This window comes from Paralichthys olivaceus, chromosome 10 (assembly GCF_024713975.1).
Source record: "Paralichthys olivaceus isolate ysfri-2021 chromosome 10, ASM2471397v2, whole genome shotgun sequence".
NCBI lineage: Eukaryota > Metazoa > Chordata > Actinopteri > Pleuronectiformes > Paralichthyidae > Paralichthys > Paralichthys olivaceus.
Window position 1 is genome coordinate 18797496 of NC_091102.1, and position 23100 is coordinate 18820595.

Sequence of the window (23100 nt, forward strand, 5' to 3'; positions counted from 1 at the left end):
AGAATCATGTTTTTTTCTGATGTAAGATAGTGTGCTTTCAGTTAGTGGTAGGGCCAGTTGTCAAATAATGTGGTTATTTTTTATCTTTAGGATATCACAGTGATGAAGTCCATGAAAAGCCCCCCCACAGCTGTCAAGCTGGTGATGGAAGCAATCTGCATTCTCAAAGGCATCAAACCAGATCGTGTGCCAGACCCTTCAGGCTCTGGTAAAAAAGTGGAGGACTTCTGGGGCCCAGCCAAAAAGCTTCTGGGAGACATGAGATTTCTCCAGAGCCTCCACGAGTATGACAAGGACAATATCCCACCAAATCTCATCGCAATCATCCGTAGCAAGTACATCACCAATTCAGACTTTGTACCCGAGAAGATTCGAGCTGCATCGGCTGCAGCTGAAGGCATGTGTAAGTGGGTTTGTGCCATGGACAAGTATGACAAGTAAGTAATGTTCTTCTCCTTTGGTGTTTCTCAGTTTGGAAGGCTTGGCAGAGCTTTTATCTGTAATATTGATTAAAGTGGATGTTCGTAATTGAACATTCAATTCGATTCTCCTGGTGCTGGTGTATCATGCATGTGCTGGGTTCAAAATGATTCATGAAGCAGGACAAATCCAAGATCCAAATCATATCAAGGGAAATGTTCACATCAGTATTGTTCTGGCTGAAATGCTGCTGCAATTTATGAAAGCTAATTTCTATGTTTTAGCTGGCAAATGTCACTGTCCCAGATAAATGGTCAGAATTAGATCAATTTGATCATATTAGACTTAATGAGTATAGATGACTAAAGGTTTAGGGGATTTGATAATGTTGTCACCATTAACACAGTGTTCTTTTTATCTGTGGTTCACAAAACCTTGTAAAAGAATGCTTAATGTATCTCTCAGAGTTGCCAAGGTGGTGGCTCCAAAGAAAGAGAAGCTGGCACAGGCTGAGGGGAAGCTGAAAGTGGCCATGGAGAGCCTGCAGAAAAAACAGGCTGCACTCAAAGAAGTCCAAGATAAGCTTGCAAAGCTTCAGGAAACATTGGACGCTAATAAAAACAAGAAAGCTGACCTGGAGAATCAGGTTTGTGCTGTGTGAGTGTTACAGGTCTCAAGGGTAAGGTCCATGGTAACAAAAGTGTTTCCTGTATTAAGCAGGTAAAGGGAGAAATGACGACACAGTGCTTCTTGTTTCCCTCCAGATTGCCACTGAGTTTGATTCATTTAACAAATCACAACAGTCATGTCAACACAACACATCTCAGTCATCCTTATTTTAGTTTGTTAAACCTAGCTTTATACAGTTATCAGTTTCCCGTCACTTAATTTAATTTCCATCTTTTTTTGCTGTTTCAGTAAAACACACTTTCCCTCTACACAGTCTCTATTTCTGTGATGAACAAATGTCCATGGGAATTTATATTCAATAAGCTGTCTATGTTAATCAATTACACTGTATTCCCTCCAGTGTACAGCTAGTGTAATTTACTACGCATTCACATACATCCAACTCGACATTGAGCTACTGTGAAATGTACAGATCACTAAAATGGATTTTGTAGAAAGTGTTGTGTTATATGATGAACATATATCAAACTCGGGTATTGTTAACGAAGTTCAATTTACAAACTTCAAAATTTGGCAAATGTTCCTTATAAACACACACAAAACTCTAATTATTTAATATTCTGTGCACAGGAGCATTCAGGAATTTACATTTTCACCTGTACCAGGTAGCACTAGACACAAAATGGCACCCACTCTGGAAAACTTTTGATTGCAAACTTTTTTACAAGGTCTATGCGGGCTGTGATGCTGACAAAGTCTTGCCAGACAAATTAAGCATTTGTGGTTTATTTTGAGTTTACTGAGTTTATTGAGCAGGTAAAAGAGGAGCAATGAAGACTTGGTGTGTCTCATTTCCCTCCAGATTGAAAAACAGAAAAAGCAGATGCTCCCTCAATGATCCCCAATGATTCTTACCCTCCCCCCAGCCCTTACAACATGAGTGAAGGAGTTAAACGCAGAATTATTGTGGTCACCCTGTATTATGGGTGCCAGATATAGCTCTATGTGTGATTGTAGACAGTGAACAATTTTGTTAAATAGTTGTCAAGATTTGAAGTAAAATGGCTTTTTCTAACAGCCTTTTTTCTTGAGACAGCAGTTCTACTTTTCAGAGTTTAATGTGTGCCTGCAAACTTCCTGCCGTTAGCACGCCCTTGGTTCAGTTCCTTGACCTGGGGAAATTTACCACAGTGCAACACATTCATGTAATTCTCTTTTGATTATGTCTCTCAGGTGGATCTGTGCAGTAAGAAGCTTGAGCGAGCAGAGCAGCTGATAGGAGGGCTGGGTGGAGAAAAGACGCGCTGGAGTGAAATGGCCTTCAATCTCGGAGAGCTCTACAATAACCTGACGGGGGATATCCTTATCTCAGCAGGCATAGTAGCTTACCTGGGAGCCTTCACCTCAAGCTACAGACAGGTATGCTAAAGGACAAATACTGTATACATGCAGGTAGATTACTGCCGTTGCAGTATCTCTATATTGACAATAATCATAATTATAAAAAAATAAATATTGATATTGTGTTATTACCCCATTTATAGTTATATTGTATCAACCTATTCAGCACATCTTTAATAATTATCTTCACGTCATGTTGCAGTCACTCTGCTTCACACATTAGTTGTTAAGGAAGAATCAATGATCATAATGTATAATGTGCTGAGCAGCAGCTCTGTGTTAGTGGCAGAGGGGCGTTGCAGAAACAGCTGTCCATGGCTTGCACCTCTCTCCCTCTCTCTCTCTCTCTCTTTCTCTCTCTCTCTCTCTCTCCTACACATACCAATGCTGTCAGAGGTGTGCATTTGTGTGACTGTGTGTGTGTGCATGCTTGCGCATTGTGCATGTTTTTAGTAAAGTCTTTTTAATATCTTCTGAGGCATAGATGCTACATTTGTAGTTAACATTTCCATTAATGGTTTGTCACAGTATTTATTTCTCTTAAGCAAACTGACCAAGGCAAATTGCAGAGCAAGGAAAGTCAAACGTTTGAGAGAAGTTGGGTAAAAAGTAAATACAAAGACACTTGACTGTTTAAATCTAATATTCTGTTCTGTGTCACATGCACCCATTGTGCTGCTGCAAAACGCAAAAGGATGGGACTAAATTTGTTATCTTTATCATCCAAGCACATTACTGTATGTCTTACTGTTTGTGTGGTTTGCTCAATTTCATACCATTGTAATTACTCTCTTTAAATTTGGTTGTGTACATATACATACAGTATTTTAACAGCTACTGCATTACCCCTTCTAAACCTGCACATTTGTAATGGGCTGTTTTCTTCGCCTTTGCTAATGCTGGTTGCAGTTTTCTTTCTGAAACTGTAAAAGTGATCTCCAGTAATTGAGCTGCTGCCAGTAAAGACCGGCTGCAGGACCTTGAAGCTGCCCCACCTCTGTTGCACAAAGAGCTGTTCACCCAAAGGTTCAGTTAAGCCCAACTCAGTGCACAGAACCCTGAATTCAATCTTAAATTTGTATTTTGTCATATGCAGTTAACACAGGGTCAACAGAACAATGAAAGGTGTTGGACAAGAAGAAACTGATCAGCTCAGCAGTGCAATACTTAATAACTTAAAATAAAAGCAAGGCAAAAAGAATCAAATACAATACAAAACTAAGACTATATACATCCAAAAGTGCAGTGTGAAATCCGTTGCAGTTGAAGTAATGACTTTAACTGTTTAGAGTGTGTGTCAATAGTTATTGCACATGTGTAAGTATAATAATTGCACTGTTTATATAATTTCACATTTTCCAAATAAAGCGCAAACAGGCAGAAAAATGATGTGCAGAGGGTTGTTAGTCATGAGTTGACTACAAGTTGAAGAACCTGAAGGACCGATGGTAGATACTGTGTCTGCCAGATGTAACAGAGTGAACAGTCTGTGTGCTGGATGGCCGTGGTCGCTGATGATGTTGTGTGCCTTCCGGGAGCAGACACCGCTGGTGGTAAATGTCCTGGATGGCTGAGAAACTGTTTGAGTGTTGTGCTGCCTCTACTACTCTCTGCAGTGATTTGCGACAGTTTCCATACCACACTATGATGCAGCCCATCAGCAAGCTCTTAAAGGTCCAGTGTGTAAGATTTTGGTGAAAGGGAACTATTGGCAGAAATTTAATGTGGAATAATCCTCATGATGTTTTCACTAGTTAGTTTCATCTAAATTGTATGAATTGTATTTTTCTTTACCACAGAAAAGGCCCTTTATATTTATATACTTTATATTACATCGAGGACACCCTCTCTACGGAGGCTGCCATGTTTTTTACATTAGTCCAGACTGGACAAACTAAACACCTTTTGAGTTTTTATGACAATTGAAGGCTACCACAGTTTCTTTTTTATGTTTGGAAGGAGAGGGTGAGGTGAGTGGTGTTCAGCTCCAACATGCAATTTCAACACTAGATATCACAGAATTTTACACACTGTACCTTTAGTGGTACCTTTAGTGGTACAGTGGTAGAAGTTTGGAGGATGCTGGCGTTCATGCCAAATTTCCTGTCTCAGGAGAAAAGAGTCGCTGACAAGCTTTTTAGACTGTGGTGTCTGTTTGAAGTGTCCAGGAGAGATCCTCAGTGATGTGCACACCGAGAAACCTGAAGCTGCTGACTATCTCAATCTCAGCATCGCTGATGTGGATGGGGGGGTGTCCACCTCCCTGCTCTCTTCTGTAATCCACAATCATCTCCTTTGTTTTGCTGACATTGTGAGAGAGGTTGTTTGCCTTGTACCAGCTTGTCAGTGACGCCACCTTTCCACTACCTGCAGGAGGTCATATATCCAGCTGCAGATAGAGGTCTCCAGGCCAAGATCAATGGGCTGTTGTTGTAATCGACAACATCACCTACGTTGATGAGTCTGAGCTGCTGCTGCAACAGAGAGCTGGTTGCCTTTTTTTATTAGTTTATTAATAAATATATATATCACATGTCTAAATCATACCAAATTTGACAATGCACTTCATTGGACCCTTATCAATACACATGTCAAGTGTGATGCTGATAAGATGAATGGTTCTCGAGATATGCGAGCAACATACGGACATACCAAGATTTCTGGAATTATTAGATAGATATGTCGGTGAAAATTTTTCTCAACTGTTACGCCTGGCTCTGAGGCCGCAACAACACAGACAAGGCAGCGTGATGTAGCGAATTACAATCTGAACGTTTCAATAGCGCTTGCTCTCATTCGTTTGATGCTGCCAATGTAGTGATGTGAAGAGGAAGTAATTATTCATAAATGTGTTACTTTACAGGATCAGACAAAGAAATGGATGGATCTTTGTCAGAGTAACGAGATCCCCTGCTCCCCAAATATGTCTCTACTGAACTCACTGGGCGATCCAGTCAAGATTCGTGTGTGGACCATCGCTGGACTACCATCAGACAGCTTCTCCATTGACAATGGCATCATAATCTCGTTAGTATTGAGGACCAACTTTACCATGACTTGGCTGACATAGTGTTTAATGTATCATTAAGAGTTTAACCCTAAGGAGCCCCAAGCTATTAGTGAATGCTTTTAATTGTCCCTTTATAACCTCATTAAAAATGTTAACCTTGCCAATGTCATTTCAATCTCTGCACAACATATATGACAAGACAATGAATTTTTCACTTTGACATCTTGTATAAACATAAATCCAAAACACGCAAGACTCATCACATGATTTTATTATGTTGGCGTGATTGCCGTCTCCAGAGGGTTAATGCACCAACACTGGATGTCTCAGACAACATCTTTGCTGCTCATGATCTGAGTCATTTAATATTGAACATCTGCTGACAGCCGGTCTTGATAGAAAATGGATATATTCCTACACTAGAAAGCTGTACAGAGCAGTGCATAAAAATTTACTTTTGCAAAAGAAATATCTGGAATAGAATTGGAAAGCACACACACAAGAAGAGTTCAAATGCACTTTTCACAAAAGCAGCACCTTGGGTGGTGTGGTGCACCTGCAAATTGTTTCTGAAATAGAGGCAAAGCCATCAATCTTTTTTTTTTTACCCAAAGGGCCTCTTCTTTTGGATATAGAAAACAACAATTTGCACAATTTAGATGAAAAACACTTGTGAAAACATCACAAGGACAATTTTCTGCCAATAGATCCCTTTCACCTAAATCTTACACACTGGACCTCTAAACTGCTCGCTGCAGTATATTTTTAATGCTGCTTTGTTAATTACAATTATTTTCAATTAGCAAATGATCAGGATGAGAGTGCCCAATACCAATCAGCCCAACTAAAATTTAAGTTTAACTAAGTTTACATCGACACCAATATTTCCATGAGCTGCTAGAATTTTCCATTCATATTCCCATATACATCTTACTGAACATAGCCCAATTAAGAGTTGCAACATTAAGTCCACAACCTGAAATCGTTTAATGCTACAGTCTTCTTTCTAATATTGCAATAATATATATATATTATTGCATTTTTGTTTTTCCATCTTGATTTCACCCAGGACAGGACATGTGTTGTCAAGTAGTTGGTAACTGCTGTATGTGGAAGTCGCAAAATACGGTGAAAAGTCCAATATAACGTTAATGCAAATAATTTGTGTGCATGTCTACATGATGCAACCACGGTCATATTGCTTCACATGTCTTAATGTGCTTAATCCAAGTATGACCCTATTCATGTTAAATTGATCAGAAAATGCTGTTTACGTGACAGTGTCTTAGTCAGATTATTGCCTTAACCGGGTCAATATCGTAATATTGCTGTCCATATAAACACTCAATGACATAACTTTGTAATGTAACTTGTGAACCCATGTGACATTGTTTGATTCAACCTTTAAATGTAGGGAAGAAAACAGGATGAGACATCTGCTTGTTTGTGTAAATGAAGCAGCAACATTGCTTTTTAATCACAATACTATGGCCCCTGGTGTGCTTTCCAACTGTGAGCTGTCTAAATGTGCTGAAAGTAAACGTCCACTCCTGAGCTGCTCTCCACATCTCAGTTCTTGTCCTCCAACATCCCCCCTACTGTTCTGATGTGTTACGCTTAATAGTCGCAGAATCTCTTACAATTTGGTGTGTGTGTGTGTGTGTGTGTGTGTGTGTGTGTGCAGTAATTCCAGGCGGTGGCCTCTGATGATCGATCCCCAGGGCCAGGCAAAGAAGTGGGTGAAAAACATGGAGAAGGCCAACAGCCTGCATATTATTAAACTGACTGATGCCGACTTTGTGCGCACTCTGGAGAACTGCATCCAGTTTGGCACACCAGGTGAGTGCAAGTATTTCTCTGGCATGATGCTTCCTTGTGTTCGTGCCTCATCCACATTGTTGCAGTTTCTATTTCGGCCTGTTGGGGTCTCTCTTTACCACAGTGACTAATTATTGCTCTGCATAAGGTGTTTTTCTCCTTTGTTCTTTGTTCTGCAGTGGAAACATTCATATAAGCAATATTTCTGAGTGAGTGTTCCAATGAGCCTCATTCACTATTAGTATGTCAAACTCCTATGATTCAAACAAAAGCTCAGGAGAAATCAATTATGGTTTTTCCTTTTTCAGCAGCAGGGTCAAGTTGTCATGTATGGGCATGACTATTTCCTGTGCTATTTTTTTCAGTGTCTGTGTCTTGTTTTATAAAAACATATTTCTTTCTAGCCGTAAACTGGAACAGCACTTCAATCCCCAGTGCCACTGTGTGGATGTAACCATTGATCCATAACCAGGTTTCAGAATTGACCCCATTTACACCATTTCTTTGCAAAAACACACATTGTGACAACCAAGAACGGAAAAATACATTGGTCTTTTCAAAGGTTTTTGTGGAGGTAGGAGAGGGAACAGCGAGGCAGGAATTAGAGTTAGAAACAGAGACAGCTACACAGCCATTAAAAAGACATCTAAATAATGACTCTACTCAGCCAGCCATCGGTTCTTTGCTTACTGGCAGACTCCAAGGCTAACAGTTCAGAGAGTAGCTTGTCCTTGGAGGGGGAAAAATAGTCCCCAGGGGTTTAGTTTCACCCTCCATAGCCTGTTCGTTTATTTCACAATTTTATAGTTACTTGCTGTTTGAATTGCAGCTTATAACCCAGATTGTTAGACCAGTATTCTTTCTTTTAGCACAACTGAACTAATGTTTCCCTGCCAAATCCCTCAGGCTAGGCATGTGTTTATTAAACAGTACAAAGTGCTGTTTAATCTGCTGGAATATTAGCAGTATTGATGTGATGTACTGATACAAAATTATGCTCCAAAGCGATTTGGAGAGAGTTGCCCTGATTCGGTTTAACTATCTTCATCAGCTGTCACTACCTCTTAGTTAAATCAGGCATACTGTTAGTTATAGATGGACCAGTATACTTAACATGAGAAAAGCATTATCATACTTAATGTGAAATTGCATTAATAATGATGTCATGGGGATAAGGCATTTGTTGCAAGCAATGTTGATGTGTGTGTGTGTTCATTGAGGCTGCAGTGGAGGCTGCATGCAATGATATTCACAGGGTGCTAAATAAGTTGACGGTTATTCTTCTATAAATCTTCTAATATCTCTGTAATGTGCTGCACAATATATACTGTTGCTGCGATAGTTGGATCATTCTTAAAAATGTAGTATACTACAGTACAACTAATATAAGTTTCTGGTTGGAGTATTGGCTTTGTAGTTAGGGAGAAAATTCTCATATGCCTGTTATATGAATAACATGAATTTAATTTAAAGAGCACCTTTCAAGCTATATTCACAAGGTGTCCTCCACAGGAAGGAACATGAGTATATTGACAGAAAGTGAGAGACCAACAACAGCATAGAAATGCAACGTGTGTGTGTGTGTGTGTGTTTGTATGTGTTTACAGTGTATAGGTGCTACTTACTGGAACAAATCTAGTTTAATTATGGAGTAAATACTATGACTAACCTAATGCTAGGTGAGAAGAATACACTATACATAATTAAAGTATGACCACACTGAGACTTTACTTCAGAAGAGCTAAAAGAAAGCAAAGCTAAGTTTGGGATATGGGCAAAAAACACTTTACCTTGGCCTCGTCTGGCTGCAAAATATTTGAACTTGTGCAATGACTCAGCTTTTGAGGCAGCCGAGTTGGTCAACAGGAGACAACTGTGGTTGGGTTTGCAGCTCCCAGATTTGTTTGTAAATGTTTCAGTAGAAATTAGTTAGCCTCCTCTTGTCAGAGAATACCATTAAAACGTTGTTTTTGTTTCAGTGCTGCTGGAGAATGTCGGCGAGGAGCTGGACCCTATCCTGGAGCCTCTGCTGCTGAGACAGACTTTTAAACAGGGGGGTGCTGTGTGCATCCGCCTGGGAGACTCTACCATTGAATATTCTCCTGACTTTCGCTTCTACATCACCACCAAGCTACGCAACCCACACTACCTGCCTGAGACTGCCGTCAAGGTAGTGCAGAGAGAAACTGCCTCAGGCACTGCCAGATTTCTTGCATCACAGTGCACTCTCACTCCCTTCATGTAATGCAAACACATTTTGTTATTAACATTGAAAATAATATTCTAAAACTTTTACTGAATAACAAAAAAATTAAAATATTTAGTCACTAAGTTTTTTGGAAGTTTTATTTTTTTAATTAGAGCTGTGTGTATTTCCAGCAGTTTCATTCCTGTATTGTGCACCACTGTATAATGGCCTGACACCAATGTCACTGCTACATAGGGGTAGGGCAACGACCCTGTTAATGCTGCATTAACTAACTTCTATCTAACTTTATTTTATTCATTAGGACACAAAAGAATAAGCATGTTTGCAAGGGATCTAAATAAATTCACATTATTTCACACCTACAGCAGTCACACACAAACAGATAGACATGAGTCTGCTAACAACTTTTGTTATAACACTCAGTGCAAGTCAGTGCATGCACTGACAGTAGCCACAAATGCCATTGTTGTGTTTAATAGTTGTCTGTATTGTTGTAATGAGTCCAGTGCAATTGATTGGGCCTCCTCTACCCACCCCATCCACACAGATGGAACAGGTGCCCTTCAGTCCCAGCACAGCTTAGGATAGATGTGTCTTCCACAACAGAGCTGCATGCTGCCAGAAGAAGGGAAGGGAGTCATAAACTGCAGAATCTCACAGGAACCTACACAAACATTTACATTGCTCTGTCTTTATGTTATTATTGGGGGGGGGGTTGTATCACATCTTTCAGTAGCAGGCAGTCTAGTTTGCTTATTCTATCCAAAGTGGGTGACTAACGATAGAACTACATTTTCTAGCATGACATTATTATTAAAGTGTGAATGCCGTGCGGAGCTCGTCTCAACCTGAGGGTGAAGGAGAGTTTAACGTATTATTCAAGGTTTGGTTTGTGTTGTCTTGATTTTAAATTTAAACTCAGCAAGTTGTTTCTGATAATGAAGAACAAGTCAATTCATCTATAACAAACCTTCTCTTTTTTACTATTAGTAGATGAGTGATTCTTGTTGGGTCTTTATTATTGAATCACACTGCTCAAATGACAGCACATTTTTACCCCAGCAACACGGTGAATCATTATTCACTTATACCGCCTCCTCGGTGGAGTCTCCCAAGAAAGTATTCCAAGAAAAGGAGTATTAAAGGAAATTGCATTACAGAGAGGCATGGGGTTGGAAAGCATTACCAAAGATCACATTTCAAGCATCTATCTGGTCTTTATGGGTGACTATTAGATAGATTCAACTCATTTTTCACAACTAGCTCAATCCTTTTTTCCCTTTTTGCTTAAGTCTTTTGTAAGAGGCAAGCATCAAGGAAACCAGCGCTTATGGAGCTCAAGGGACAAAAGAAAGCAAAAACGGAGGGTGTATGTGTGAAAAGGACAAACGGGAGATTTATATGGGCTCTAAGTCTTTGCTGAGTGTGTCCGCAGCATCAATAGAAATGGAATTAGGCCCCAGAGAAAGTGCACCTGTTTATTAGGGCAAAGAGTAGATAGCAGATATAGGCTTTTAACCTCTGGGTAAGTCCGAAGGAGGATGACTAAGGCTGTGGTAAAAGACTGTGACACCTTTTCACAGAGAAGTCTGTACATTGCTGAGACTGGAGTAGTTTTTAGAATTGATTAGGTGTGAGGTTAGTGGGGGGAACCGCACTGGAGCCATAAAGTACCTCACGTAAAATCTCCTTTCCTGTTAATTCTTTATTTATGCATCATATCTTCTTCTGTGCTGCAGGTGACTCTTCTAAACTTCATGATCACCCCAGAAGGAATCCAGGACCAGCTGCTGGGCATCGTGGTGGCTCGGGAGAGGCCCGATCTGGAGGAAGAGAAACAGGCTCTCATCTTGCAGGGAGCAGAGAACAAAAGGTACAGCAAAAAGAATTCCTCTTTACGCACCAGACCTAATAAAATAAGATGTCACCTTCCTCAAAGTGCAAACTGCAGACTTGTTGAACTTGTCCTGTATTTTATTTTTTTTTTGCAGACAATTGAAGGAGATTGAGGACAAAATTTTAGAGGTGCTCTCCTCTTCAGAGGGCAACATTCTGGAGGACGAGACAGCTGTCAAGATCCTCTCCTGCTCCAAGCTGCTGGCCAATGAAATCACAGAAAAGCAGGCCGTGGCCGAGGTGACTGAGCAGAAGATTGATGAGACCCGCATGGGCTACACACCGATTGCCGTGCATTCGGCCATCTTGTTCTTCTCCATTGCTGACCTGGCTAACATTGAGCCCATGTACCAATACTCCCTCACCTGGTTTATTAACCTCTTCATCAGCTCCATCGACAGCTCAGACAAGAGTGACGACTTGGAGAAGAGGTGAGTGGGGCTGACAAATGCAAATACTCAAATAGTTCCGACCAGTTTTAGAGCCACAGAGAAATGTGAATGTAATACTAGTAATAATTGCGGATGTGTGGATGGTTTGGAACAAGTTGATTAAAATGTTGGCATATGTACCTCCTCCAGACTACAGATCCTGAGAGACCACTTTACCTACACACTATATGTCAACGTGTGCCGCTCATTATTTGAGAAGGATAAGCTGCTCTTTTCCTTCTGCCTGAGTGTCAATCTGCTCATGCACAATAACCTGGTAGGAATGTACACACTCTCATTACTCTCACATTATTTCATTTAAAAATACAAATACTAGTACTGTTTGGTTGGTTTGTAAGTGATTAGTGAGTCAAAAAGACGGTTTCTTTTGTCGCTTTTGATTTTCTGTATTTTTTTAAATTTCCTTTGATTAAACTTTTTAGTCACTTCACCACAAAGAGCAGTGAATGCTCTGCTGTGGGAACTGTTTGAATAGCTTCATCACAGTAATTTATGTTGTAGGTGGATGAGGGGGAGTGGCGCTTCCTTCTGACAGGTGGTGTGGGCCTTGACAACCCCCATTCGAATCCCTGCACCTGGCTCCCCAAGAAGTCTTGGGATGAAATTTGCCGCCTGGATGAAATGGAGCGTTTTAAAGGTCTGCGGCACGACATGGCTCGCCTCAGGAATGAGTGGAAGAAGGTGTACGACAGCCAAGTAAGTTTCACTGCAGCCGATTGGTTGGTTTAGGTTGGACTCTGTCTGTTGGTGTTGTGTAAATTGTTGTTTTGGGAAAAGGCAAATTGGGAAACATTAGTTGCTTTCTTTCCTTTGAGATTCATGAGGTTGAATACCTGCTAAGACACCAGACAAGCAAGGTTAATGGCCGCATTTTTGAAATCAGCAGGTACAGAAAGGCACCGTTAAATCAATATGCCCAAGAGAACTAGCTGGAGAGGAAAACGTGTAAATCCTCCAAGAATGCAATTGTAGTTAGTCTATATATTAACATAACTGGCAAGGTTAGCAGTGTTGAAACTAGGTCACATTTAGCCCTGACAAGAACATTTGACTTCTGGGAGATCCACAAGACCAAAGTCTCTAAAATATATTTTAAAGATTCAGATTTCATCAACACTGGTCTTGCATAGAGTCAGAACTGCTTTGCAGACAAAACCTACAAAAATCAAATTTCTATTGTATGTGGAAGAGAAGGCCTCTGTGGCCTGGATTTAAGAGGAAGTTAAGTATGATGGAGGGAAAGACACTGAGGCAAACCTCAGCAAAAGCAGTGCAAGGTTTGGAGTGGGAGGAGAAGGGAAACAAGGACAGAGTGAATAGTTCAACCTTCCTCAGTGGATTTTGCACATGAACCTCAGGCCAACCTCACCTACAGCACACATGAAGCCTTCACACGTTCCCTGACCAACTCGATTAAGTGGAGAGTGGCTCCAATAGAAAAGTCTGTTTCTGTAGAAGTCTATGAGAGAATGACTCACTCACTTCTCACTACATCAGTAAAAAATCCCTAAGGAGTTAATGTTCTTAATCACTAGTTTTGTTCAACACAGCATGATGGTCATTTTGTAGATGTATAAAATAAAAAACAAGATAGCGCTGCACGAAAGAGCCCAACTCAATTCAGATTAGCGTCACCCATAAACCAATGGGTGACGTCATGGAGAATTACCTCTTGTTCTTAACAACTACACCATGAGCACCGGCTACTTCTACCTCCATGTTGGATGTGTTGGGGTTATTAAGTATTAAATTATTTTTAATTATTAATACCCCAAACAGGTTTAATATTCGTCCATTCATGGGAGTTTTATTGTTGTGTGACTATTTTGATTGTCTTAGTATCATAACTTATTTACTAATATTATTTTTTATAATATCTTGTAATTATTTGCTTCTTCAGGGGTGTAGATTCCACAAAGTTGTTTCTGAAATTTCAGCTTCTTTCATGTGTAATAACAGTTTATTTAAAGTGTGTTAAACAAACAGATAGGGAAGAAAGAAAATGGGAGAGGAACATTCTTTTCCTTTCAGGTACAGATGATGCACATACGCGCTCTGTCCATCTCTGAACTATGTAGAATCAGAAATTAAGTTTGGTCTAATTAAATCTCTACTGTTCTGTTGTGTTAGTCACATCTATGCAATCTAGATGCAAGAACAGCTGTTTAATCAACGTGTGGTGCACACACGCTTGTTGCTTTGCTGTCACACGCACACAAAACACACGCACACGAACGCACTCACCATCTTTGATTTATAATCAACAGAATCAGCCATAACACTTCTATCTAATTAAATCTAGTTTGTTCCAGTTGTAGAATTCACATTTATTTAATCTTGATGTAACAACAGCTGTTCAATCAAGCACACAGACACTCCAACACACACACACACACACACACACACACACACATGCTAACACACCCACATACACACAGAGAATCCCCAGGAGATTCTAAATAGGTGTTGCCGTCTCAAAGCACCTGCCAGTGCACATAGCCAGAAGTCTCTCAACAAACAGCCTGGAGGAAATTATTCCAAAACTTCCTGCTTCCATTGCTCACTTCTTCCGGTGCACTCGTCCAACAAATTAATCAAACATATTGCACTGACCTAGTCCCCTTTGTTTTTCTTTGTTTCTCCTTTTCTTCAGTTCTGTCCTTTTTATACACACTTATATATTTACCTGCATTTTGCTCGGAAAGGTATTATGATGCTTCCTTAACTGATGATTTAAAATTTCTGAATTCTCTATTCCCACTCCCACTATCCAGTCAATTGAGGATTTTAAAAGAGTTTATGTTTGTGTATGTTTTTACTGCAATAGATTAAGGTGGGTGATAAGATATTTGCAGTGGATTCCTTTCCCAGCAAAGGTCATTTAAATTTGAGCCAGGCTAAGGATGAAGTAATTCCTCTTTATGTTCAGAATAATTTCATTCTGGGTTGCACTACACTTGTTTGCAGAATCCCCATCAGACTCCCTTCCCTGAGGAGTGGCAGGAGAAGCTGAGCCAGTTTCAGAAGATGCTGGTGATTCGTTGTCTCAGACCAGACAAGGTCAGTTCATGTGTTTTAGTTTTTTTCAAAAGATTGTAGGACCTTCACTGGATGCAAAATCTCCATTATTAAGATGTTAACATTCCTCCAACAGGGTTTCTGTGTCAGGGTCTGAAGAAGTCAAAGTGTAAAATCAAAAAATCTGAATTTTATACCTTAAAAAGTCTTAAATACAGTAAAATGTAATATACTAAGTCTTAAATACATTTCGGTAGGTCTTAATTATGTTGATGCTACTTCCATTGCATTTTTTTCATGCTGAAATAAAACTACGAACAAGATCAACATGAAACCGATAACTGCCTACACTCCGGTCAGAATGTATCTCAGTACACTCGGCTTGGCTAAGTGAAAGACTATGGTTTCTTACTGTCTCTGTTTGTAATTTACATGTTGTTTTAAGGGTTATTCTTTACTAGGCTACTTCACCATATTCTCGATTATGGGAATGTGTAAGTAATATCTGTTGCACTTGACATAGGTCAAGAATTTAATTTATGCTGTATTAACAAGATCCACTGTCACAGTAGTTGTCCAATCACTATAACCTTGTTTCAGGTAATAAGGAATAGTTAATATTGCATACGCGCTAAACAGAGTCCATTAATTTCCTCTCCAGATTATTCCCATGGTGCAGGAGTTTGTTTCCGACAGTCTGGGTCGTCCTTTTATTGAAGCGCCACCCTTCAATCTGAGCAATGCCTTTGTTGATAGCCACTGCTCTGCCCCTCTCATCTTCATCCTCTCCCCCGGCTCAGACCCCATGGCTGCATTGCTCAAGTTTGGTGATGAAAAGGTACAGAGACATGTGGGATATTCCGCAGCTTTGAAGTCTTCTGTGTGTACAAACTGAAAATTGAAATACAATCTTCAAAATTTCCCTGGCCCCTACACGGGTCTTAAAAGCACCGAAGAGTATTTTGGCTCCTTACAGTGCAAAATGCAGCTACGTAAGTGTGCGTTTACGACTGTTGTGTTCCCTCAGGGCTTTACTGGTAACAAGCTGACCTCCCTCTCTCTGGGCCAAGGCCAGGGCCCTATTGCTATGCGTATGATTGAGACAGGGATTACAGAGGGCACCTGGGTGGTTCTGCAGAACTGCCACTTGGCCACGTCGTGGATGTCCACATTGGAGAGAGTCTGTGAGGTCAGAACTCGCACAATCTTTCTATACACAGGCTATATATCCAGAGGGGGAAAGTGCTTATCAGTTTCTTCCGGGATGTTTATTTACTGACTTGTTCTTCTTGGATGTAAGCAGGCGCTGAACCCAGACACCACCCACCCAGACTTTAGGCTGTGGCTGACTAGTTACCCATCTCCCACCTTCCCTGTGGCTGTGCTTCAGAACGGGGTGAAGATGACCAATGAGGCTCCGAAGGGCCTCCGCTCCAACATTGCACGCTCATTCTTAATGGATCCCATCTCCGACCCAGAGTTTTTTGGCAGCTCCAGCAAACCGGTCAGTGTGTGTACATGTCTGTGTGTGTCTAGGTGGCTTGCTGTGCACATCTTTCGTGCTTACATCAGCGGGTGGTCAGGCTCCTTTGTGTGTGTTACCACCCCTGCTGTGCATTTCAAAGGGCAGTTGTTTTAGCTGGTCCAATATGAAATAAACCACCACTGTTTATGTAGACAATGCCTTCCACTTGTGTATATCCACCTCACAGGCTGTGTTCAAGAAGCTACTGTATGGCCTGTGTTTCTTCCACGCCCTGACCCAGGAGAGAAGGAAGTTTGGACCTTTGGGCTGGAACATTCCATACGAGTTCAATGAGACCGACCTCCGGATCTCAGTACAGCAGCTGCATATGTTCCTGGAACAGTACCAGGTTGTAGTTCTTCTTTTCATGGATGATTCTTATATTTCTATAATAACATGCAGTACAATCTCTATTATGTGAATATAAAGAAACTTTAAGTGAGGGACAAGATTTTCCAATATTCAAAAGCCCCCTTGACATTTTTCTGCGAAGAGAAAATTCTCAGTTCCTCATCTGTAGCAGAGAACAAATGTCGGATATTAACTACTGAGGCTTTTTTCGAAAATGTGACATTTTCATCTGGAAACCAAGTTTCTCTGTAAGTGAAATCCTCCAGCAAAAATGCCCCAGTGGCCACCCTACCCTTCCACCTTTTATTATTATAGTTTACATACAAGTCCAGGTCTGGAAGTGAATTTTTATACCAGGTTTCCTGTTGCAAATGAATGTACTCAGCACAATGAATCATGTACACAACAAGGACACCCTGTACTTGCTAGTGCTCATCTCCTAGAGCTAAAATATCCCAAATACCAACATTGGCATGTTGTGCATTTGGAAACTGTAAGGTAGGGTTTGGGGGATGGAGTTGTGGTAGCAAGATCCCACCGATACATGCACTCAGCCATGAGACAAGGCCTCAACTGTAGATCATGTTGTTTGTATTGCATCAAATAACTAGTTAGAACTGAACTTACAGAGAAAATGTACAGTTGTACATACATCAGTATATGCCTAATTTCTTCTTACCTGCAGGAAGTGCCATTTGAAGCCCTCCGCTACATGACCGGCGAATGTAACTATGGCGGGCGTGTGACCGATGACTGGGACAGACGAACACTACGCACAATCCTGTCGATCTTCTACACTTCAAAGATCATCGAGGACCCTGACTATAAGTTTGATCCCAGTGGGCTCTACTATGCACCGGCAGAGGGAGATGTAAGAAAAAGAAAATCCAAGAAAACTACTGTAAATCGTGGCAAACACTAGTCTTCAAGAAGGGTTCTGTATAGATCATAGCTTTAGCTTAGATTTGGCTGTAACCACATAAATGCCCACATGATTTTAGAAAGATTAGGTAAAGCTATTTGTTACCTGGGAAACTTTGCAAAGTGTATCAAACAGAGTCGGAAAAAAAGACAAGGTAAAAGACAAGGCACGTCACTAGACTGACTCCTCACTCACTAACTCAGCTATATTTAGGCTGAAGATGCACCACAACATGCTCTTTTTTTACTTTGATCATCTACAAAATTGTAGGGTATTTTTTTATTGTCAATGATCGTGCGCATGTATGAGGATAACCTTGACAGAATATATATTCCTTTGTAAACAAGATGAAAGTGGCTCCGCTCCTCGTGAGCCTAATCAAGTATTTATTAGCTTATAGAGAAGACAACATACGCTGGGAGCTGATGTCTAAGAGCTGTGCTTTGCGTCAGTAAAAATGTTTTTGTTGTATTCAAGATACTTCGACCGTTCTGGGAATAATTTTCTACAGCATTGTAGAGCCTGGAATATCACTGCCTTAAAAACTCAAGAAAAGTTTTACTCACTTAAATGTGTTTGTTTTAAACCAAGCCCATTACAGGACTCACAGTTGCTTAGCGAAGTTGTTGAGCTGCCTTTAAAAAGTCATTAGGAGATAAAATGTGTGTAACAAGGCACAGCAGGCAGCCACGATCAGTGAAGGTTGATATATTTGTTAACACAAGTGCAATCTATGACGCGCTCCACTATTTGGCATTTTGTTCTCAAGCGCTTCACCCCCCTCCAACCACATCTTTTATTCATGAAGTCACATTTACATAGTCATTATCATAAATGTCAGCAGTCTAAGGAGCCAACTTTTTCAGAGTGTTATTACTGGAGATGTTTTGTGATGTTGCGTTAAAATTATCCTCTTACTTCACTCCTCTCCTTTCCCTGTGTTTTACCTGCATATCTGTTGCAGTACAACAGCTACATAGAATATACCAAGTCATTGCCACTCAACCCGTCACCGGAGGTTTTTGGCATGAACGCCAATGCAGATATCACCAAGGATCAGGCTGAGACACAACTGCTGTTTGACAGCATCCTGCTCACACAGGTAAATCCACCCAGGGATTGTATTGATCAGCTGCAAGTCAGTAACTAAGAAGCATGTGTAAACAAGTGCAATAACACATACATACACCAGTCAGTTGCAACATCCAAACAACTGATTGTAATGTTCGGGCTGATTGAGGAATATTCATGCTTGATGAAAGCCAATGAGCCATGCAAAATATCTCAAACTACTTAATTTGTTTTAAATAACATCTCTGGTGGTTCAGAAAAAAGACTTTACACAAAGATGGACGACATGAAAGCTCTGTAAAGGTCAACCTAAAGCGTCTTGATCGTCACCTAGTGGCTGACTACGGAATAGGTCATACACCCAGCCTCCATGTCAGTTGATGGCACATGGACCAATTTCAAAACCATTGTCAAAACTCACCTGAAATTATTTTTTCTCAAATATTGTTTCTTTCATTTTAGGTAATTTAAACACTGATGATCGTTCAAATGTCAAATTTCCCATTAAGTTCTGTTTAAATTAGTAATTTGATGCTATAGAAATGGGGTGAAATGTCATGACTGACTCCTGTTTGGTTGTGCACATGCATCTGTGGTTCCTTGCCACGCCAGCTTTGCAGACTCTGGCTCCAAATATGCACGATGACAACGTTTGGATCCGTTTGAATATTTCAGCTACAATATTTTATCTATTTCTGGATAGTGGGAGGAAGTGCTGGTGGTATACAGTTACTGGTTCAGAATGAAAACAGAATCACTTAGCCCAAATAGTTAAACCACTCACCAGTTAAGATGTGGATATAGCACAATCTGTCTTGTCAATCCATCTATCTCTTAAAAAAATACATAGCTTAATCTTTGTTTAATTTTAATAATTGTAATACTTGAAAAAACAGGGCCACCATGTAATGTAGCACAATGTCACTCAAACAATAAAAGCAATGTTATACTGAATTAATTAATACAATTTGCAACCAAATGACCCAGAGGTTTGTGACCGTAAAACTGGGCAAGAAATGTTGGGCATGAGGCCTGGCATGGGTACATGAGGGAAAAAAAGTTCAGCGATTTTCAGTGCCAGCGGCCCTGGTCGCTTACCAAACCAATGGCCCTCTTGGCCGACTTCCCAGATGCTCAGCTGGAATGTCACTGCTCAGTTGGTAGACTTTCAAATTGTAGATAACATTCATCACACTCTCAGTCAGCAAATACATGACATGAGCGTACACACAAAACAAATCAACTGGAGTACATTCATTAAAACACATTTACTTAGACACTGAAATACAGCCTCACACAAACACGCAAACCTTCAACATGCCTCCCTCGAGTCTCTGTTGGTGGTAGAGTTGCTGGTCTTAAATACTGCACTAAAATATACTATGCAGCATTAACTAAAGAGCAAAATATAAATATATATTTCAGCTGCTTGTAGAGAGAGTTTTTAAAGAACAAAAAGTCACACTGCAGATACACAGTGACTCGCAGTGGCTATGGCGGCTCAGTGTGATCCCACATCATTACATCTCAGCTCTGTTGAGTTAAGACTATGTTAGCTTGTTGAGGATTATATCCTACAGCTTCCTGGTTCCACTCAGTGTTTGCTGCAAATCAAATCGAAGGCATTTTCACATCAAGGCGCACTTGAAAATGACAGAAGTGCGGCTTTTTCTGCAAAGTGAAAAGAGATTTATTATTTATCCGGGTATCTATTTATTTATTTTAAGATACAGGCGGCTGCCTCTCGCTTATCAAAAAAATCTCAAAAGTTTAAATTGTCTAAATTCCTGTGGGACTTAAAGTTGATATTAAACAAGTGCGAGGGATCAACATTTAACACCAGATGAGTGTGTGTATACAGAGTCTCTCTCAGCTCCTTGGATGCAGCCGGGCTATATTTTGACAGCTACAGAATTGGATTGCCACAAACAAATAGAAAATTATTTCCACAGGCATCGCCACTTCTCGACTTCAAGTTAAAATTAGAGCCCAATGGAGCCTGGCATTTATTCACATAACCTCCGCATTCAACAAGATTAATAATGGCTTCAGTCATGTGTGAACTTTATTTGCATCTAATACGGTCTCATCCGTCTCAATGACCGATAAACACGGAGATGCTTCAAATGGAATGAAGCAGCTATTTGTCATTCTCCTACTGTAACCCCAACGCCATTAGCCAATCATTATCCATTAACGCTGGCTACCGACTGAGCATCAAATAGGTAAATTGTGCAAGTTAGACTGAGAGGAAAGCAGAGGAATCACACAGGAGAATACATTTCAGAGTGAGTGATTTTTAGAATTGTTATTTTGTGGGAAATTGGGGGAGATGTTATGAAGCTTTCCATCTCCCAAGGCTGTTAATATGAGCTTAATGATGAAGGTGTTTGTTCAATGCTTGCTAGAATCTGTCTCTTGTTGCAATAGCAACTATTATTAACTGATAAATATCTGATAAAACTATGATTTCCTGTGTCATTTGTGTTAAAAGTACAAATCTTTAATCTTTAAACATTCTCATCAGGACAACCAAGAACCAAAAAATAAAATAATGCATAAAATATGTGCATTATTAAATGAAAAAAAATATTAAAGTAAAGTCAGAAATCAGAATCTCTTAACATTATGATCTTTTTTGGTTTAAAATACAGAATAATCCTAAAAAGGGAATGCATAAGTTGACAAGTCAAAGGCAGCAAAAGATAATTTCTCTCTCAAAGAAATGATAAACTGTCAACCCAATCTGAGCCACACGTCCCCCACAGCCCCTTCTCATTCGTCCTCTGTGTCTCTGATCAGACCCGTTCTTCAAGCGGAGATGCCAAATCCTCAGATGACATGGTCTTTGATGTGGCGGCTGACATCCTAAGCAAGCTGCCTGGAGACTTTGACTTGCAGGCGGTGATGAGGCGCTTTCCCACCAGCTACAATCAGAGCATGAACACGGTGCTGGTGCAGGAGATGGGCCGCTTCAACAGCCTGCTCTGCACCATCCGAGACTCCTGCGTCAACATTCAGAAGGCCATTAAGGTACAGACAGGAGGGAATGTATTACATTTTTTCCACTGAGTTAAATTTAATGACAATTTCTGCCCACATGTGTGATGTGAAACATGTTACACATTAGGACTAAGGGCTCACAGTTAAATCCTCACAATCCTGCTCCCTTTCTCTGTGATCCAAGTTATTTAATAAGTTTAAAAATAGTTTTAGTATAAAATATGACCCTGTGCAATGTAATTACACTAAATATGTTTGTTTTAAACAATAAGGCCAAATGATGAATCATCATTGATTTTACATTTCTGTGCTACGAAAGCAATTTTTCATCAGTGGAGGCACACCTACTAAACGATTACAGAGGAAACTCTGGCAATGCATCCTGAGAAATCAAATACTGTGAGCGCTCAACACAACACTAATCTAACACTATCATTTCTCAATAGTGTGAGCAAGGAAACACTCAGGAAAAAGTGTCAACATTATCTAGTGTACAGAAAAGTAGCCTCCTCCTGTGAGTTAGTGTCTTAGAAACCCTGTGTTTGGATAACACACTTGGTGAAGATAAAAGCAATGAGCTGTGTAAGAAAAAGTGAAATGGAGGCTTTATAGAAATGTTGTTGACCCTGTGGGAATGACTGGGTTGAAGCAGCCATGTGAATCTTCACATCATGAATTGCTGCATTTGACCTTCTCTTCAGAAAGTGTTCTTTTCCTCCGCAGCATAGAGAACAGAGCCCACCCTGCAAGATACAGTATCTCGATTTCTGCAGTGCTATTATGTATTCTAACCACTTCCTTTTGCTGAGACCAAAGACTGTACAGTATTATCTGCAGCCATGCAAGCAGCTCTGTGAGGCTGCTCTGAACAGCAGTGATCTGAGCTAAATGCTTTATTGAAATGACATGTATGTGTGTCCATGTTATTGATTTGCCAATCTTTTGATTAGCACTTGGTTAATGAGAACCCCCATTTTGTTTAGTGCTGAAACAATATTTCTCTCTTTCCTTTTTAATAACTATACTATATTTTTATCGTTCTCCATTTTCATCCCTCCGCGCTGATGACAACCAGTGGCTGGAGGCATTATGTTTATGGGGTTGTCCACCCTATTCTTGTGAATTTGACGTCTCAAGAACGCAACAGAATTTCTTGATACAATTGTTAAATTGGACTCACGGATTAGCTGATTAGATTTGGGTGATCAAAGATCAAGGTCACTGTGGCCTCACAAAACATGTCTTTGGCCTTTTGAACATATCTCAAATCTGCCTTTAGGTAATATCTTCAAAGTTCACCAGTTGGCACTCAAAGATTAACTGATCAGGGGTCAAAGGTCAAACGTCATGGTGACTTCTCATGTAGACTGAAAC

The 23100-nt window shown here is 40.3% G+C and overlaps 1 protein-coding gene across 2 annotated transcripts in view; it reads left to right on the plus strand.

Annotated features, from left to right (window-relative positions):
- Positions 1 to 23100, plus strand: part of dnah7 (dynein, axonemal, heavy chain 7) — a 74015-nt gene that overhangs the window by 45694 nt on the left and 5221 nt on the right. Inside the window, exons 45-62 of one of the 2 annotated variants that reach the window (XM_069533212.1) lie at positions 91 to 437; positions 886 to 1066; positions 2284 to 2469; positions 5315 to 5478; positions 7146 to 7300; positions 9259 to 9449; positions 11228 to 11361; positions 11480 to 11815; positions 11966 to 12092; positions 12338 to 12532; positions 14804 to 14896; positions 15516 to 15692; positions 15882 to 16043; positions 16155 to 16358; positions 16567 to 16728; positions 17416 to 17601; positions 18617 to 18754; positions 21526 to 21756. In XM_069533212.1, coding sequence (XP_069389313.1) covers positions 91 to 437; positions 886 to 1066; positions 2284 to 2469; positions 5315 to 5478; positions 7146 to 7300; positions 9259 to 9449; positions 11228 to 11361; positions 11480 to 11815; positions 11966 to 12092; positions 12338 to 12532; positions 14804 to 14896; positions 15516 to 15692; positions 15882 to 16043; positions 16155 to 16358; positions 16567 to 16728; positions 17416 to 17601; positions 18617 to 18754; positions 21526 to 21756 — 3369 coding nt within the window. The remainder of the gene's footprint in view (positions 1 to 90; positions 438 to 885; positions 1067 to 2283; positions 2470 to 5314; positions 5479 to 7145; positions 7301 to 9258; positions 9450 to 11227; positions 11362 to 11479; positions 11816 to 11965; positions 12093 to 12337; positions 12533 to 14803; positions 14897 to 15515; positions 15693 to 15881; positions 16044 to 16154; positions 16359 to 16566; positions 16729 to 17415; positions 17602 to 18616; positions 18755 to 21525; positions 21757 to 23100) is intronic. The other variant, XM_020089706.2, reaches the window with a different exon arrangement.